Source organism: Cervus canadensis, chromosome 28 (assembly GCF_019320065.1).
Source record: "Cervus canadensis isolate Bull #8, Minnesota chromosome 28, ASM1932006v1, whole genome shotgun sequence".
NCBI lineage: Eukaryota > Metazoa > Chordata > Mammalia > Artiodactyla > Cervidae > Cervus > Cervus canadensis.
The window spans coordinates 29,176,072-29,195,920 of NC_057413.1; the positions used below are offsets into that span (position 1 = coordinate 29,176,072).

The window sequence follows — 19,849 nt, forward strand, 5'->3', positions numbered from 1 at the left end:
ATAATATAGCATGGCTTTCAAGTATGGATTATAAAGCCCACTGAGCAAATTGCAGCATTCTAAAAATAACAGTGGTAGTTAACTCTCAAGAGTTGGTTGTGTTTTGTACTTCTATGAATTTGAAAGCCATCTATATTTCCAACATATTAGATTTCATTCTAAGCAAAAACAAATTGATTTTCAGAGAATTTGTGGATTTATTGGTGTCAGAGCTAATAGAATCAAGGACAAATCATTAGTATTTTAACTGCAGGATCAGTATGACTTTTATTATATCACATGTATTAATTAACAGATTATGTGTATGTGTGTGTGTGTGTCTGAAATAGGCAATTATTTCAACTGTACAAAATATAATTTATTTAATAAATATTTAGTGAGCACTTATGTATCAGGTTTACTTAGATTAATATTAGTTTTGTATCATGTCAAAAGAACAAAGTGCAAGATTTCAATAAATTTCAAATTCTGAAGCTCAAATCCTATGATAATTTATGAAAAAATCCTAAAAATGGCAGGGTATTTGTTTTAAAATATTTATAATAACATAACAGTACTTGTAGAGAAAAATATTAAAGCCTAAAATCAGACTTAGTCAAAATCTTAAGCTAATTACAGGTTATTCACATTATCAAAATAACAATCATAAGGAATATATAATAATAGAAATTCTGGGGGAAACAGGATACAATTTTTGTATGTATTATGGATAATAAGGATAAATCTGAATATTGAATTTATACATAAGAAAAAAGACTTGAAAGACAAAATCTGAATGATCAATTCCAGTTCTTTGATTGGTGTGAAATAATTTTTTTGGTATTTCTTAAACTATTTATGACAGCTTTTTGAGGTACATGCTAGTATATATCTGCAAAATTATCATAACAATTAAGATAATGATCTAACACCATACACAAAAATAAACTCAAAATGGATTAAAGATCTAAATGTAAGGCCAGAAACTACAAAACTCCTAGAGGAGAACATAGGCAAAACCCTCTCCAACATAAATCACAGAAGGATCCTCTATGACCCACCTCCCAGAATATTGGAAATAAAAGCAAAAATAAACAAATAGGACCTAATTACACTTAAAAGCTTTTGCACAACAAAGGAAACTATAAGCAAGGTGAAAAGACAGCCCTCAGATTGGGAGAAAATAATAGCAAATGAAGAAACAGACAAAGGATTAATCTCAAAAATATACAAGCAACTCCTGCAGCTCAATTCCAGAAAAATAAATGACCCAATCAAAAAATGAGCCAAAGAACTAAACAGACATTTCTCCAAAGAAGACATACAGATGGCTAACAAACACATGAAAAGAGGTTCAACATCACTCATCATCAGAGAAATGCAAATCAAAACCACAATGAGGTACCATTACACGCCAGTCAGGATGGCTGCTATCCAAAAGTCTACAAGCAATAAATGCTGGAGAGGGTGTGGAGAAAAGGGAACCCTCTTACACTGTTGGTGGGAATGCAAACTAGTACAGCCGCTATGGAAAACAGTGTGGAGATTTCTTAAAAAACTGGAAATAGAACTGCCATATGACCTAGCAATCCCACTTCTGGGCATACACACTGAGGAAACCAGATCTGAAAGAGACACGTGCACCCCAATGTTCATCGCAGCACTGTTTATAATAGCCAGGACATGGAAGCAACCTAGATGCCCATCAGCAGATGAATGGATAAGGAAGCTGTGGTACATATACACCATGGAATATTACTCAGCCATTAAAAAGAATTCATTTGAATCAGTTCTAATGAGATGGATGAAACTGGAGCCCATTATACAGAGTGAAGTAAGCCAGAAAGATAAAGAACATTACAGCATACTAATGCATATATATGGAATTTAGAAAGATGGTAATGATAACCCTATATGCAAAATAGAAAAAGAGACACAGATGTACAGAACAGACTTTTGGACTCTGTGGGAGAAGGTGAGGGTGTGATGTTTTGAGAGAATAGCATCGAAACATGTATATTATCTATAGTGAAGCAGATCACCAGCCCAGGTGGGATGCATGAGACAAGTGCTCGGGCCTGGTGCACTGGGAAGACTCAGAGGGATTGGGTAGAGAGGGAGGTGGGAGGGGGGATTGGGATGGGGAATACATGTAAATCTATGGCTGATTCATGTCAATGTATGACAAAACCCACTACAATATTGTAAAGTAATTAGCCTCCAACTAATAAAAATAAATGAAAAAAAAAATAAAGTAGAAAAAAAAAACAATTAAGATAATGAGCATTCACATCACCCCCCAAAATTTTCCCTTAGAAAAAGATGTAGAGATATAATGTAAGGGATATAAATGCTAATTTGTGTGTATATATCAGCCTACTATAGTTCAGAAGATTTTTATTCTATTTTTTCTTCAGTTAACTTGGAAAAAAAATATTTGCTTTATTGGATTGTTGAGAATTAAGTAACAGAATTAGTTGTATATTTCATCTGTGTTACTGTGTATTTTAGGGTTTGAGGGTTTGTAACATTTTGGAGGCAGAAACAGAGGAAGGGAAAGAAAGATATGAAAAAAATGCAGTGAAGGACAGATTGCTTATGTGTGTATGTTCCCTGAAAGAATTGATTTACAAATTCCTCTCATACAAACATGTTTGGCAGCGTGTAGGGGAAGTTTAACAGCAATGGAAAACTGCATTGTTTGTATTATTCTGCGCAAATCATCTAACCTGCTCTTTGAAAGTCTTTAAAATGAGAACCAGTTAGCCCCTTCTGCTTCCCACTCAGCAGGATTGATTCAGAACTAAACTTGGCAGACTGTAAAAAGAAGGTATCAATCAAATTTAATAACCTATATTTATTAATATGCTAGCATCAGCAACCTGTATCAGACAGAAATAAAATAGAGAGTATGTTCACTCCGATTTGTTCCACTCACAATGACAACCATTCTTGACAGAGTGATCAGACTTTACAGAATATCTCTAAATCATGTATGTAAATCATTTGCACCAACATCACACCCCCTTGCTATCAGTTCAGTTCAGTTCAGTTACTCAGTCATGTCTGACTCTTTGCGACCCCATGAACCGCAGCACACCAGGCCTCCCTGTTCATCACCAACTCCCGGAGTCCAACCAAACCCATGTCCATTGAGTCAGTGACGCCATTCAACCATCACATCCTCTGTTGTCCCCTTCTCCTCCTGCCCTCAGTCTTTCCCAGCATCAGGGTCTTTTCCAATGAGTCAGCTCTTCGCATCAGGTGGCCAAAGTATGCTACAGGCAATAGAAAATTCAAATCTCATCTTTCTGTATTTATATTAGTTTCCTGTTGCTACTGTAACAAATTCCTATAAGCTCAGAATCTTAAAACAGTACACATTTACTATTTGTATAGTCTGGAGCCCAGGAGTCCAAATGGGTCTCATTGAGCTAAAATCAAGATTCAGCAAGTAGAATTCAGGGGAGAATTCATTTCTTGCCTTTGCCTATTTTCAACAGGTTGTCCATATTCTTTGGCTCATAGTCCCTGCCTCTGTCTTCAAAGTCAGTCGTAGCTAACTGAGCCTTCCTCATTGTCCATCACTGACGCTGCCTCTCTCTTCCACATACGCTTCCCAGGTGGCACTAGTGGTAAAGAACCCACCTGCTAATGCAGGAGGACATAAGAGACATGGGTTCAATCCTGAGTCGGGAAGATCCCTGGAGGAGAGCATGGCAACTCACTCGAATATTGCTGCCTGGAGAATCCTATGGACAGAGGAGCCTACTGCCTATAGTCCATAGGGGCACAGAGTTGGACACAACTGAAGCGAATTAGCAGATATTCTTGTGATTACATTGAAGTTACATGGATAAGCCAGGACACTATCCCAACTCTAAAGTCAACTGATAAGCAATTTGAACTTTATCTGCTACCTTAATTCTCTTTTGTCACACAATGTAACATATTCAGAGACTCCAGGGATTAACATTAACTTCTGTTATTCTTCCAATCATAGTTCTCTCTTCCTCTCTTGGTACCAATGACTAGCATATTAAAATTGTTGTTCTGATCCTGCAGGTCTCTTTTTGCAAAAAAATAAAAAATGCAGATGCATGTAAAAGTGTTTCCCAAAAAGACTTATGACAAAACATTATCCCCACAAGTCGGCAATAGTCTAAAATTATGTTACTTTTCTTACAGGGATGACAATGAAATGCTTCTTGTTTCTGGCCGTTGCTGCTGGCTGCCTGCCTGTTTTGATTATAAAAGTATGTGAGGATTGTATATTTTATGATTACTTTTGAGAGGAGGATAAGAACTAACTCTGTGCTAGAACTTATTTTGTTGCAGGCACTATTGTGAGGATGCTATGACCAGTAGGCCAGCTAAAGTCCACGGGGTCGCAAAGAGTCGGACACAACTAAAGCATCTGAGCACACACAGGCACACGCCCAGTATTCACCTAGTTCTCACCATAGCTGTATTAGGCAAGTACTATTCTTAATCTCATATTACAGAGAAAGAAACCAAATAGAAGAGGTTAAGTCATGTGTCCAAGGTCAGATAACTTGGAAGTGGCAGAGCCTGAAGGTAAATCTAAGCAGTTTGACTTCACAAGCCCATGCCTATATCATTAAACTTCTCTGAATAATGCAAAAAGCTAAAAATGTAGGGTGGGAATTACTTCTTTACAACTGATCCATGCATTTTCCATGACAAAATGGGAAAAATATTGTTTTTTAATTTTTATCCAGAAAAGGTAAGTATTTCATCAACATCCCAACTGAACTTTCTGATTTATGACTATAACAAGAATTTAATACATCCAAATTAAATATAAAATGAAAAGTGCCAGGACTTCCCTCAAAGTCCAGTGGTTTGGAGTCCACATTTCCACTGCAGGGGGCTTTGGTTCCAACCCTGGTCTGGAAATTAAGATCCCACAAGCCTCGCATCACAACCAAAAATAAAAAATGAAATATGTCAACAGCAAGGAGAGAAATGTGAGGAGCTGTTAGCAATGGAGTCAATATGTGATGCTTGAATCTCACTACTTATTAAAAACAAGAGTTTCAACATTCACAGAACAGAAATGAAACATTTAATGGTATATAAGAAGAAATAAATTCCGAGTATTTTACAAGTCATCCAATAACATGTACCTGTAAAAAAATCTCAAGGATATAAGGAAAATACTACATTGCAATGTACTGAAAATATTTTTTATGATGAACTGGTTAATAGTTTTGGTATAGAACTTGAGTGGTTTTTATATTTTCACAAGCTAGATAGAAGTCAAAAGTAGAAAAAAGTGAAAGCCGCTTAATTCAATAAATGAAAGAAAATCCACATACAATAGATTACTGGGGTGCTGGTGTGGATCTTATCACTCACACTTCTTTCTCCATGAGAAACCAGATGGAGCTCTTGCCTGATACCCAACAATCCTCTGGTAAGTTAAATGTATTGCATTTTGAAGTGATCATCAGATATAGCCTGCAACCTTTATGGTAGAAAACTAAAAAGCCTCAGAAGAGAAGTTTAAGAGACTAAGTTCTAGGGCCCAGGATATGAGATGGTTGAGTCATCCATGTGAATACTGATGTCACTCCTATTGACTGCAGAATTTGGGGTAGACAAGATGAATTGTTTCAGGAGACCCAATTTCTATCAATGAGAGGAATTCACAGGAAAATCACTATAGGAGAGTAAATGTTCAGAGGTGAGATAGCTATGACATGAATCTCACTGAAGCAGCATATTTTAAGGGGAGCAGGGAGAGTTATCATATGGAACTTAAGGAAATTCTTGTGGGTTCCCAGCTTAGTTCAGTTCAATCACTCAGTCATGTCCAACTCTTTGTGACCCCACGTGCTGCATCCTGCCCAGCTTCTGTGTCCATCACCAACTCCAGGAGCTTGTTCAAACTCATGCCCATCAAGTCAATGATGCGATCTGACCATCTCATCCTCTGTCATCCCCTTCTCCTTCTGCCTTCAATCTTTCCCAGCATCAGGGTCTTTTCAAACGAGTCAGTTCTTCTCATCAGGTGGCCAAAATACTGGAGCTTCAGCTTCAGCTTCAGTACTTCCAATTAAAGGTTGTTGCTGAGCTGTGAAAGACACAGGGATTCTTGGCCTCCAGAGGAGAGGAATTCAATCCAGAGCCAATGACAAGGCTTGATCACTCAAAGCTATTGTGTAATCAGTTTTATTAAAGTAAAAAAGAGATAGAGAAAGCTTCTGACATAGACATCAGAAGGGGGCAGAAAGCGTGCTCCCCCTGCTAGTCTTTAGCCAGATGTTATATAGCTACTAGCAGGCTGCTAATTAGAGGAAATGTCTCAAAACTCAGAGTGGCACCAGGCCCCTCACCCACAACATGCATTTTGAGATAATATTGGCACAAGGTGAGTCACTCCGGGGCCATAAGACGATTGACATGATTCTTGAAGAAAGGCAAGTTTCCAAGCAAACATATGGTTTCATTAACATAGATTAGGAGAACAATGGTATGAGTAAAACATACTGGTTTGTCAAGTCAGTTCTGAGTCTTAGGTGGAACCAACTTGAAGACAGAGTCTAGGGTAAATATGTAGTTCATTAACATAGCGTAAGAAAAACATTTCCATAAGAAAAATGCATTGGTTAGCTCAAGATTTGAGAAAAGTTAAGTTCAGGTGGAAGCAGGTGCCACCATGGGATCAGAGAATTTTAAGAGAAACCTTTTAATTTTGTATAAAGAAGGGGAAAAAAAAAATCTGACACTTGTAGTTTGTTTCCTCCTGCCACTTAAGAGAGAGATAAAAAACATCTGACACTTGCAGCCTATTTCCTCTGCTTGGAGACCCCTAGCCTTGGAGATCCAACCAGTCTATCCTAAATGAAATCAGTCCTGTGGCATCAGTCCCATCACTTCATGGCAAATAGATGGGGAAGCAATGGAAACAGCGACAGACTTTTTTTTTTGGGGGGGGGGGGCTCCAAAATCACTGCAGATGGTGACTGCAGCAATGAAATTAAAAGATGCTTGCTCCTTAAAAGAAAAGCTATGACCAACCTAGACAGCATATTAAAAAGCAGAGACATTACTTCACCAACAAAGGTCCATCTAGTCAAAGCTATGGTTTTTCCAATAGTCATGTATGGATGTGAGAGTTGGACTATGAAGAAAGCTGAGGGCGGAAGAATTGATGCTTTTGAACTGTGTTGTTGGAGAAGATCCTTGAGAATCCCTTGGACAGCAAAGAGATCCAACCAGTCCATCCTAAAAGAGATCAATCCTGAGTATTCATTGGAAGGATTGATGCTGAAGCTGAAACTCCAATATGTTAGCCACCTGATGCGAAGAACTGACTCACTAGAAAAGACCCTGATGCTGGGAAAGATTGAAGGCGGGAGGAGAAGGAGATGATAGAGGATGAGATGGTTGGATGGCATCACCAACTCACTGGACATGAGTTTGAGTAAGTTCCAGGAGTTGGTGAGGGATAGGGAAGCCTGGCGTGCTGCAGCCTGTGGGGTCACAAAGAGTTGGACACGACTGAACAACTGAACTGAACTGAACTGAACTGAACTGAGCCTTCCTGCCTGTTACTCTCTCACAATGAATATTCAAGACTGATTTCCTTTAGGACTGACTAGTTTGATCTCTTTGCTGTCCAACAGACTCTCAAGAGTCTTCTCCAACACCACAGTTCAAAAGCATCAATCCCATGATCTTAGTTTTTTGAATGTTGAGTTTTAAGCCAGCTTTTTCACTCTCTTCTTTCACCTTCCTCACAAGGCTCTTTAGTTCCTCTGTGCTTTCTGCCATAAGGGTGGTGTCATCTGCATATCTGAGGTTACTGATATTTTTCCCAGCAATCTTGATTCCAGCTTGTGCTTTATCCAGCCTGACATTTTGCATGATGTACTCTGCATATAAGTTAAATAAGCAGGGTGACAATATACAGCCTTGACGTCCTCCTTTCCCAATTTGGAACCAGTTCATTGTTCCATGTCTGGTTCTAATATTGTTTCTTGACCTGCATACAGGTTTCTCAGAAGGCAGGTGAGGTGGTCTGGGATTCCCATATCTTTAAGAATTTTCCACAGTTTGTCATAATCCACACAGTCAAAGGCTTTAGGGTAGTCAGTGAAGCAGAAGTAAATGCTTTTCTAGAATTCTCTTGCTTATTCTATCATCCAACAGATATTGACAGTTTGATCCCTCTAATCTAGTCCAGGCTACTTGCAGTATGATAGGAAAATAGCACCTTATGGGTATGTTTTTGAAGAAATGACATCCACAAGGGACAGTTTTTAGAGAAGTATAATGATTTTATAGTTTTGTCTTCTCCCAGTATCCTTAAATTTTTAAACAAAATAGATGACAAGAACTACTATATTTGAGCAAAGTATGACTGAATCCTATCCATTCAGAAACTGTTGGTAGTCCTGTGGTAGTTGAGACATACATAGATACCACTCAAATTATGCCACATAAGTCTTTCACTTAAAAAAAATAGTATAAAATACATGTGAATCACACACATAAAAGAAGATGTTTTTTACACAAATTAATGCTAACCCAAAATATTAAAGCCATTAATTGTTCTTCTTAGTAAGCTACAGGATAAAAGGTAAACAATTGAAAAGACTACTGACATATTTTAGTTTGTAGTTGATTTGAATTCTATATTGTATGTACGTATGCTGATACAAATATCAGTGTTTTCTCATATGACTCAGACAAAGATGCACAATCTGGGTTGAAGATCCTGAAGGTTTGTACTCAGTGATGAATATTTAGATTCTCCCAGACACATACCTTTAAACAATATTCAAGTGTGAGTGGTTTATTTGGGATGCAAAGAGAACACTTGCAGGAGGTGGGGTAGAGAATGCACCAAGGAAGGGAAGTCAGTCAGTAAAAGGTATAATCGTATCAAAACATTTTCCACTATGGTTCATATTGCCCAATAAAAATGCCCTAATATGGTCCAAAACACCAATTATAAATCTGAAAAACAATCCTATCATAGTGCACTGTTCTGTAAACTTGCATAATGTCAGATTGATATTCAAAAGTCCTCAAAACTAATACTGGAGCAATGGAAACTAGCATACTGAGATGTCTTAGAGCTAAAAGTGCTGTAGAGCATTGTTTATCCAACATAAACTATAAATTTATTTCATGAAGTCTATAAGTAACATACTATATGTTACAAATTCCACTTAAAAGAAGCAAGACTAATTAGTAATTTTCTGGTCACAGACAAGACCAGCCAAAGTTCCATATGATACACTCTTTACGGAACTGGCAGCTGTCCAAGAAGAAATTGTAGCTGTACATAACACCCTCAGGAGAGGAGTATCTCCACCAGCCAGCAACATGCTGAAAATGGTAAGATTAATTAAACAGCAACCATGATGATGCCAATAATAGTAACGGTGTTTACTGAGATTTTATTAAGTTCTATTTGGTTTCCATATACTAAAAGTCTGGTCTTCACAAATAAACCTATAATGCAGCAGCAGAAGAAACAGAGGCTCAGAGGAGGTAAGTAGCTTGCCCAAACTCACAGAGTTAGTAAATGACAGAGCCACAATTCCATCGCAGGAAGTGTAATTTCATTCTTAATGGACCCTAGGACAGTGTTTCTCAAACTTTAGTATGCTTGAGTCAGCTGAAGAATTTGATGAAGCACAGGACCCTGGACCCCACTATCTGAGGTCTGATTCAGAAGGGCTGAGATGGATACCATTCCAAGCTCCCATATAATGCTGATGTTGCCAGTCAGCATCATCAGTATGGCAGATGCTACAGGTGCTTTAACAATGCATTTGGAGAGGCATTTCACAGTTGTCTTCATTGGGCAGTAGCCCAGAGGCTAAGATGCTCTGAGAATCAAGATGTCCATGTTCTAACCTGGTGGTGCAGCTAGATGAGCAAATATTGGCAAATCCATTTCCCTGTTGCAAACACTAGTGGTAAAGAATTCTCCTGCCAGTGCAAGAGGTTTAAGAGACCTGAGTTCGATCCCTGGGTTGAAAAGATCCCCTGAAGTAGGAAATGGCAACCCACTCCAATATTCTTGCCTGGAAAATCCAATGGAGAGAGAAGCCTGGCGGGCTACAGGCCAAAGGGTCACAAAGAGTCAGACAAGACTAAAATGACTTAGCATACATGAAAAGAGAAATTGTCTTTCCTCTGTAAACCTGCGGTGTGAGCAAAAAAGTGCTATAAAACAAACAAATGTAGGAACTGTTCAGGTGTATTAGGTGACTAGCCTCACCTATATTATATCCCAGAAGTATCACTCAGGTTTGGGGGATCCTAAACTTGGTTGTTTAGCCCCAGACTAATCTAGAATAACAAGGGTTAAAAATAACGCAGGCTCTGGGAACTGATTCTAGGGGACAGTTTTCTTAGGCAAATGACAAAAAAGGGAGGAAAAGAGTAAATGGGAAAATTTATCTTGAAATATATCTCTTGGTCATCTTAGAACCCAAAATAATAAGAGCCAGCAGCTAGCATAGGCATTTTTGCATTGTGAGTATTGTAAATGACAGCATATTATACTTACTACAGTTTGAAAGGCATTCTTCTAGAACCTTGTTGCATTATTTCATTTAATTCTCTCAATCATCTTGTGATGTAAATGATACTATCATCTCTATTTTACAGATGGTAAATCTGAACATCAGAGAGATTAGGTATCTCATCTAAAGTCTTAAGTACTGGATAAAAACAGATTCAATATGAATGCCCAGCTCCAGGGACCAGGTCTTAACACTTTACCTTCCTTAGGACAAACAGGGTTCAAAATCCTCAGTTTCCAGATGAGCAAATAACTGTAACTAGGAGGTAGTGAAAAAGTTATAGAGTGAACAGAAAATATAGACTCTAATTTCAACGACTTTATTATTGTGTATTCAAGGTGAATAGAGAGGAAATATTAGAACATAGTATTGAATATATGGGCTTCCTTAGTAGCTCAGCTGGTAAAAAATCTGCCTGCAATGCAGGAGACCCCAGTTCAACTCCTGGGTCAAGAAGAGCCCCTGGAGAAGGGATAGGCTACCCACTCCAATATTCTTGGGCTTCCCTGGTGGCTCAGACTGTAAAGAATCTGCTTGCAATGTGGGAGACCTGGGTCCAATCCATGCGTTGGGAAGATCCCCTGGTGGAGGGCATGGCAACCCACTCCAATATTCTTGCCTGGGGAATCCCCATGGACAGAGGTGCCTGGGAGGCTACAGTCCATGGGATTGCAAGGAGTCTGACACAACTGAGTGACTAAGCACAGCACAGCATTGAATATATAGAATATATAAAATTAATATATTTAAGTGTTAAGATGCAAAGGTATGAGAGATCAATAATATGATAAATTAAGTGCCCCAGTAAAACTGAGTAACATTTTAAAAGACAATATGGGAGCTGAGTTTTTCCATAAATAATGCATAGGGCATGGAGAGAAAGGAACTGATAGAATTATAGTAGAGCTGAAAAGCCAATCACAAATGCCAGGCAAAGATTTTCCAGAAAAGAAAAATGAAAGTTTCTGCACATAAAGTTGGAATTTTATTTAAACAGAACCATTTGCTAAAGCCAGAACTTGTAATTTTGCTGCAATAACCATACATACTTACTTTTGACTTAACTTATGATGTATAATAAAAAAATTTGTATCTTACCAACATTACTCAGAGGTAATATCCCAAAGAGCTTCCTCAAAGAAGTCTGAACCACAGACTATTTGTGATTAAGGTTTCAGGTGCTTTACACAATAAGATAAGCATGCTCTGAGATGGAGATTAGCATGTATGATATTAATTGGGGAACAATTTCCAGAGATCTGTGGATGTGGATAAAAAAGCAGCATAGAGTGTACAAAGAAGCTGGGTTGTGAGTATAGGCACAACAGAAGCCTCCATAATCCCATGGGAAACGGTACAACTAGGACGGCTCCGTAGACCTTGTCCTGAGTTGGAGAGAGGTTGCGTGGCATTTATAGTTACTATAGCTATGTGCTTGTGCCCTTAGATACGTGCTGCCCTAGGGAAGTAAGTGTGCTCATGAATAAGGACAATATTTGTTAAAAGGGACAGTAGAGCTTTCTGTGGGCAAGACTCTCAGCTCAAGAGGAAAAAAGTGCTTCAGTTCTGAAAGTGATCTGGGTATGGGCGGTGCATCTTAGCATGTACAATGAACAGTCAGCAGTAAATTAGCCAGAGAAGTTCCAGTTCTAAACACTTGGTAACCTGGTCATAATAGGCACGATTTTATATTTGTGAGTTCAATGATGTTATTCCCACTGCCAAGAGATACTATGCCCTGATGAGATGTTTTATGTCATCTCTACTTTTTTAATTAGATGTATCCATCAATGAAATATATATTGCATCTTTTTTTTTCCTTTTCTTTCCTCAAGGACTAGCTTTTTTTTCTTTTTTTCTTTCTTTTTTTTAATTGGAGTATAGTTGCAATGCTGTGTTAGTTTCTGCTGTATCACAACGTGAATCAGTGATACATACACATCCTCTTTTTTTGGATTTCCTTCCCATTTAGGTCACCACAGAGCATTGGGTAGAGTTCCTGCTTTTACAGTCAGTTCTCATTAGCTATCTATTTTATTTATACACAGTAGTGTGCGTATCTATCTATCTATATCTATATACATATATATAGTGTATGTCTGTCCCAATCTCCCAACTCATTCCACTCCTTGGTATCCATATGTTTGTTTTCTATGTCTGGGTCTCTATTTCTGCTCTGCAAATAAGTTCATGTATACCATTTTTCTGGATTTCATGTACATGCATTAATATATGATATTTGTTTTTCTCTTTTGACTTACTTCACTCTGGAAATACATCTTTTCTTGCATGAAACAAGCAAACCCAAAAAAACCACATTTTTACTTTGACCCTAAGCTAAGGAGTTACTTGATTAACCTCACAATTTAATCAATTCATCAGCCTGCAGGATAATTCTATAAAACTAACACAGATGGCAGCCTATGCATATAAGATAAACTTCTTCAATGGCAGGGAAAATATTGAAAATCCAAGTTAAGGCATTGTTGAAAAATTCTTTTCAAGAGTAGCTGGATGATTTCTATAAAAGCCCATAGTAAACAAGACATGCTGCAACTTTTTTTTCAGTAATAATGTGTTTTGTGCAGATTTGGGGACAATCTTTTAAGTGGATGTACATAATGTGAGAATGATAGAATGTTCAGGAGAACATTTGTCACCATCCCATAACAAGGGATGTAGACTTTCTGCCTTTCATCTTATTTGGAGAAAAACCCAACAAAATGCTTCAACTTAACACAATTGACACACGCTCCAGAGCCAGAAGAACTTTGATTCGAATTTTCTTTCTGCCACTTATACATTGTATTATCTTGAAAAGTTAAGCAACATCTCTGTGTCTGTTTCCTGATTTGCAGATAGGGATAGTAAGAGTGATTCCCTTGTAGAACTGCTATGAGTAAAGATGAGAGAATACACGTAAAAAATTGGTGACAGATCCTTGCATGTATGTTAGCTATGATTTGCTATCATTATTCACAATTTAGATGGAGCTATGTGACGCTATATTTGTTTCTAATCACAGCAATATTTATTTATCGAGCATGTAGCATAAGATTTATTATATCATAGTTGTATTACATAGATTATCCAAATTAAAATCTTAAAATTTTTGAACAAACTATTGTGTATGAATTATGGGGCATATTTTACAGATGAAAAAACTGTGATTCAGAGAGATTTAATAATGTGTCAAAGGTAAAACTATTAATAAATAATGGGGTGGATTTCTAACTTGTCTGTTTTAATGGAAGCATTTACTTAAATGCTAATATTTCAGAAAAAGAAGCTACATCTGAATATTATTATCAAGTTTTGATCTTGTAAGTTCTAGGGTTAAAACAATGGACTGAAAGATTTGTTTTCCTCTTCCAACCAAAATATTTAAGAGAGGTGCTTTCAACTAAAATATTTAAGAGAATTCAATTGTCAGCCTACACAATTGAGAATATTGCTAGCTTTGGATTTTTAGAAAGAATGAACTAGAATCTTATCATAGAAATGTTATTAAGGCCATGTGTCTGTATTTCACTTGTAGAACTGGAGTGAAGAAGCCGCACAAAATGCCAGAATGTTGTCAAAGGATTGTGAGCTGGTACAAAGCAATGCACTCAAGAGGCGAATTACAAGTAGGTATACAACACACATTTTTGCTCAAAAGTCCTCCGGAATTGTTCAGTAACCTGGTAAGGGTAAGTTAAGTCATCTAGCATGTATTTACATTTACCCCATAAATGGCAGTGAATTGTGACTCATAGTACTGTTCCATTGCTGCTCATTTTTAAATTTGGATATTCAAATTTTCAAATTCCTGATTCTGATCACCAAAAGAAAAGAGTCAAAGTTCTCAATATCATAGGATAGTTGAATGCAACAATAACAGATGAAAAGCTACATGGCTAGAAGGTTTCCACTCCATGTAGTTATTTTGTGCATGCATGCTAAGTCACTTCAGTCATGTTCGCCTCTGTGTGACCCTATGGACTATAGCCCACCAGGTCCTCTGTCCGTGGGATTCTCCAGGCAAGAATACTGGAGTGGGTTCCTCTCCATTCCCTCCTCCAGTGGATTTTCCCAACCCAGGGATGTAGTCCACATCTCTTACATCTCCTGCACTGTTTGGCAGATTCTTTACCACTAGTGCCACCTGGGAAGCCCATAGTTATTTCAGCTACTCACAATATTACCATGGGACTATATTTAGCTTTGGAATGAGCTATCTTTATTTGAGAAGTGAGTCATATTCAACTCTATGGAGCTGCCCATAAGAACAAGTTTAGATGATCAAAAATAAACCCATCTCATGGCATATACATTAGGTAGATCACTGCTAATTTCCTGAAAAGCCATTAGTGTCTCCTACACAAGCAGACATTAATAACACTCTGTATTTAAAGATTTTGGGGCATCTTTACTCAATGCTGTTAAGCTGTGAATTGGCAATATGAATCTTCCCTGCCCCAGAGAAAGGCAGTTTACTACCAAATGTCACGTTTGATTGAGAGCCCACATCACAAGTGAATGGATGGCCAAATGAGCAAATGTTTATTTCAAGGTCTTTGCATGATGAATACTTCGTGTGGTTGCTTTCAAGGCATGGACTTGGTTACAACTCATAGATTGCTCTGATTGGTTTCATCTTTCTCCATCAGCTTGGACATGGCAGAAACTAAGATGTCGGTTGATCTGACTTCCAAGCTTGCAGATCATTTCCTACTGTCAAGTTTTCAGCAAATCTGAGCACCACACATTTATTCATCAATGAGAAAGAAAATTGTTAGCCAAATACAGCTGAGTTGGCCTCCTCTTATCAAACATTAGTAGACTTCCCTGGTGGCTCAGATGGTAAAAGTGTCTGCCTACAAGGCAGGAGACCTGGGTTCGATCTCTGGCTTGGGAAGATCCCCTGGAGAAGGAAATGGCAACCCACTCCAGTATTCTTGCCTGGAAAACCCCATGGACAGAGGAGCCTGGTGGGCTACAGTCCATGCGGTCACAAAGAGTCGGACACGACTGAGCAACTTCACTTTCCGTTTCCCTTTCACTTTATCAAACATTGCTTGGATGACCAGTGAAACATTTCTAAAGTAAAAGTGAGGAAAGTATCCTTGTAAAATGTTTCTAAGCTTCATAAAGTATAACCTAGTCCTTTCTCCTCCTCTTAGATACTTTTTGTGGAGAAAATATGCATCTGACAACTTATCCTATCTCATGGTCAAATGTGATCAGGATCTGGTACAGTGAGTCTAAATATTTCCAGTATGGGGAGTGGACATTGACCGATGATGACATGACAACTGAGCATTATACTCAGGTAAACTGTGTGCTGGCCAATATACCTATTAATTAAGTGACTCTAAGGGTGTGTGGAAAATAGGCAAATAAGAACTATGGGAAATCATTCTACCCACTTTTTGCAAATTTACAGTCCTCAAAGACACTTCTTAACTTTTAGTGGGAAATAATACTTGGAAACCATTATCTGGGATCTGGGTATGTCCAAGGACTTCTTTAGTTTAGAAAAAACTAAAGAAGGGGTTGGAGAAAAAGGCTGAACCATGATACCTTCAAGAGCTGAAGGAGATGAACACAGAGGGAAGGGCCTTATCATTGGAGCCATATTAACTATTATAAATGTTACCTTGTATTTTGAATGTAGTAGAAGTCATTAAACAGAAGAATGATTTAACCTAATTTGCATTTTTAAAATACTACTGGGCTTCAGTGTAGATAATAAATTAATTCTACAAAAATGACTTTGAATATCTGAATCAGGTGATTTATTTTCCAGCAAGATGTAAGTTAACAAAACTCATCCAGAATGGATAGATTTAAATATTTAATATGCAAGAAATACAAATGATAAAACAGTGTTATCCCCCAAGCAGAAGATTCAGTTGTGACACAAAATCTGTAATAAAATACACTACAATATTGTAAAGTAATTAGCCTCCAACTAATAAAAATAAATGGAAAAAAAAATCTACTCACAATAAAACCTACTTAAGATTAATGTTAAAAGCTTACAAAGATAGCACATTTAAGAAACGTAGACTTAATCACTTATTCTAAAGCAAAGCAGGCATTTCTAAATAAAGACTAGCAAGTAGAATTCTTCTTCCTTATTATTATTATTTACCTGGTCACGTGGCATGTGGGATCTTAATTCCCCAACAAGGGATCAAACCCACACCCCAAGCAGTGGAAGTGCAGTCTTAACCACTACACCACCAGGGACATCCCAATAACATTCTTATTTTAAGATCGATATCATTGGACACAAGCGGTATGTGCCAGGAATCCTAGAGTAGTATAGCATTAGACCATTTATTTATAATTTATGCTATCAGAGGATAAAAAATTATTACTCAGAGAGCTAAAAATATGACAATGTGAGACAACAATTCCTACTTTCCTTTCCTTTTAGGTAAAAGTAGACTAGCCCCACTATTTCCATCAAAAGAACATGAGCTCTATTACTCTGAAACAGTAATTTAATATTTCTTCTTCCAAACACTTGAAAGTTTTTTTTATTCAATCCCCACAATATACCTATGATGTAGAAGCTAGTATTATTATATTTCATTTTACAAATAATAAAATGAGATTTTAAGACATAAAACAAGCTGGTAAATACCATCCCACCAGGAAGTAGCAGAGATGGATTTTGAACCTGACTCATTTTTTTCTCAAGGGCCAACTCACTGTTCTCCACCATGCCACTTTTTTGATGATTAAGCAAGGTTGCTGCCATGTTCTAATTTTTATGCAATCACCAAACAGTCTTCATCATGTTACTATATTTTCCATACAGATTTGATAAGAAGAACATAAGTCAAGGTTAGTGATGGCACCCAAGTATGCATAGGTATGCATGATATCTAGACACATGGGAATCTGTTCCTATGATCTCCTAACAAGCCATGATGCTCAAAGCATCCTAAAAGCATGTGTGTTTATTTTCAATCATGGATAACAATATTCATATTGTAATCATTTAGCAAGCTACCAAATTATTAACATAATAATCCAATCTTTACAGGTTGTTTGGGCCACTTCATATCTTATTGGCTGTGGCGTGTCATCATGTCATAAAGGAATTCACTACCTCTACATTTGTCACTATTGTCATGAGTATGTATTACACAGTTTTAGTTTCACATAACTTTTAGAAATACATTTCCCTTACATCATCTAGTTTCTCAAAAATCATTTGTTTTAAATTATTTTAACTGATTTTCAAGAGTGAGTAAAATTTTACTTGCATTTTTCAAACAGGAATTTTATTAGACCATTTTTTTCTTTGTTCTTTTTTTTTAAGGGGAAATGATCCTGAAAAGAAGAACGTGCCTTATAATAAGGGAAGTCCATGTGGAGACTGTCCAAATAACTGTGAAGATAAACTATGTAGTAAGTTTTACATCTCAGTGTGGTTAATATTGATTGTTGATCTGGGAGCCATGGATCATTAAAACCAAGCATTTAATAATATTACAATTTTCTATAATATTACTTTTTCCTCAGTCATCCCAAAGGAATAATTAACATTATCTGGTTTCCCTTCCCCCACTCCCAAAGTGACCCAGGAGACCAATGATTAAATCTATTGGATTGGAAATTAGAACATTCAGGTCTAAGCTCAACTTTCCCCCCTAAAACTTAAAGTTCTCACTCTATAATAAGCGCATCTTGGTAATAAGATGTTACTATAGATAACTTTTTCTCTGCTCTTTGTATAAAAAGTTTCTTGGCTCTGTTATCGCAGCCCTGAAGTTAGACACCTTGTTTTCATGTTCCCAGGGTTCTCAGGCTGCTCTTTGGCCACAACCCCTCTACCTCCCTGTCCACTTATCAGAGCAGGTGGTAATTTTTTACTGAGTAAGCCTTATGCTTTTAAGTTTCCACGGATACATTGGAAGACATGAGCTGATGATCATACTGTCTATTTACTGTACATCATTTTATTTCTTAAGTAAATCTTAGCTAAAATGTAGTATTAACTAAGTGGGTTCCAATTCCATGTTCATTTCCTTAGGTAACAAAAGTGTCTTTTTCTGGAGTTTTCTTCAGGCATAATTTACTAGTCCATGGGGATATGTTTATAACTTAATTTTCAGTAAGTTTATGGAGAAATAATAAACCTCCCACCCCCAAAAAAATATCCTTTATCTGCAGATTTGGAAGACTAAAAGGTTTATTTTCCTTCACCTGACCAGTCCATTCCATTTGCTTTTAAAGCAAGGAAAAATGCAATCTCTTTTCCTCTATCAATTTCTCTGTCTCTCTTCTCCTCCTTTCCTTCTTCTTCTTCCTGTGACTTTCAGTAACTCATTTTTGAAAATAAATGTAGCTGGAGAAAGATAAAATATCTACTAATTATCTTTGCTACAGGGTAATGGGATAGGTTTTATTTTTTATCCAAGAGACAAAAGCAATGTCTAGAATGGAATGAAAAATGCCATAGAAGTAAAATGAAGAGTAGAAAAGAAAAAAAGTATTACTTAATAATATTGACTCTATAACACAGAATATACATCTCTTAAGCCCTTTACTCACCTGCAAATGCATGAGAAGATGAGAGATGAGTTTCTGAGTCAATATGGTGTAACCTTGCTTTTCCCTTTCAGCGAACCCCTGCATCTACTACGATGAATACAATAACTGTAATACACAAACTCAACATCTTGGCTGCAAACACCTGTCAGTTCAACGACTCTGCAAAGCTAGCTGTATGTGTCAAACTGAGATAAAATAGCCTTTGTTATTTGCAGCTGTAATGTGCTGCTGGATCATCTTTGACCTTCCTTTGTTCCAGCAGCTTCTGATGCATTTCAATTCATTTTAATTACACCTGAGATACTAATTTTCACTAATCATATATAAGTGTTAGTCACTCAGTCGTGTCCGACTCTCTGCGATCCCGTGGATCATATATGGGCATCAGTATATTTACAACAATGCCCTTCATTCCTATTCTGATACATTGTGAAGCAACATTGTTTTAAACTTTCTTAAAACTGGAGTGAAATATGATTGATGAAATGTGATAGAACTATGAAATATGGAATGAGATATGATTTAAATATGAAAGAGTTCAACACCTGCCTCATATTTAAATCATGTGATGTCTAGTTCTCAGGTTGACATGATTCAATGGATCGGATAACTGATTCAGTAAAGTGTGCTAAAGGAGGGTCTTTCCCTGTTTAATTCCTTCTCCTGCTTTCCCAGGCCTCCAACTTCCCTGGTATTTGAGTTCCCTGCACAATTAACACACACTAATAATTCATCTCTTC

At 37.2% G+C, this 19,849-nt stretch overlaps 1 protein-coding gene across 1 annotated transcript; it reads left to right on the top strand.

The window, feature by feature from the left end:
- The first annotated feature begins 4,169 nt into the window (after positions 1–4,169).
- On the top strand, positions 4,170–19,308 carry CRISP1 (cysteine rich secretory protein 1). The gene is made up of 7 exons (XM_043450976.1): positions 4,170–4,235; positions 9,226–9,354; positions 14,092–14,182; positions 15,719–15,867; positions 17,596–17,687; positions 17,875–17,963; positions 19,181–19,308. The coding sequence occupies exons 1-7, from the start codon at positions 4,170–4,172 to the stop codon at positions 19,306–19,308; spliced, it is 744 nt and encodes a 247-aa protein (XP_043306911.1).
- The last annotated feature ends 541 nt before the right edge of the window (positions 19,309–19,849 follow it).

What these genes read in the sequence shown, in the direction of transcription:
- CRISP1 (XM_043450976.1), top strand. Translation starts at nt 4,170, where the DNA reads ATGACAATGAAATGCTTCTTGTTTCTGGCCGTTGCTGCTGGCTGCCTG. An exon ending in ATTTGTCACTATTGTCATGA is followed by an intron (nt 17,688 to 17,874) that starts GTATGTATTACA and finishes TTTTTTTTTAAG; the next exon opens with GGGAAATGATCCTGAAAAGA. An exon ending in CTGTGAAGATAAACTATGTA is followed by an intron (nt 17,964 to 19,180) that starts GTAAGTTTTACA and finishes TTTCCCTTTCAG; the next exon opens with CGAACCCCTGCATCTACTAC.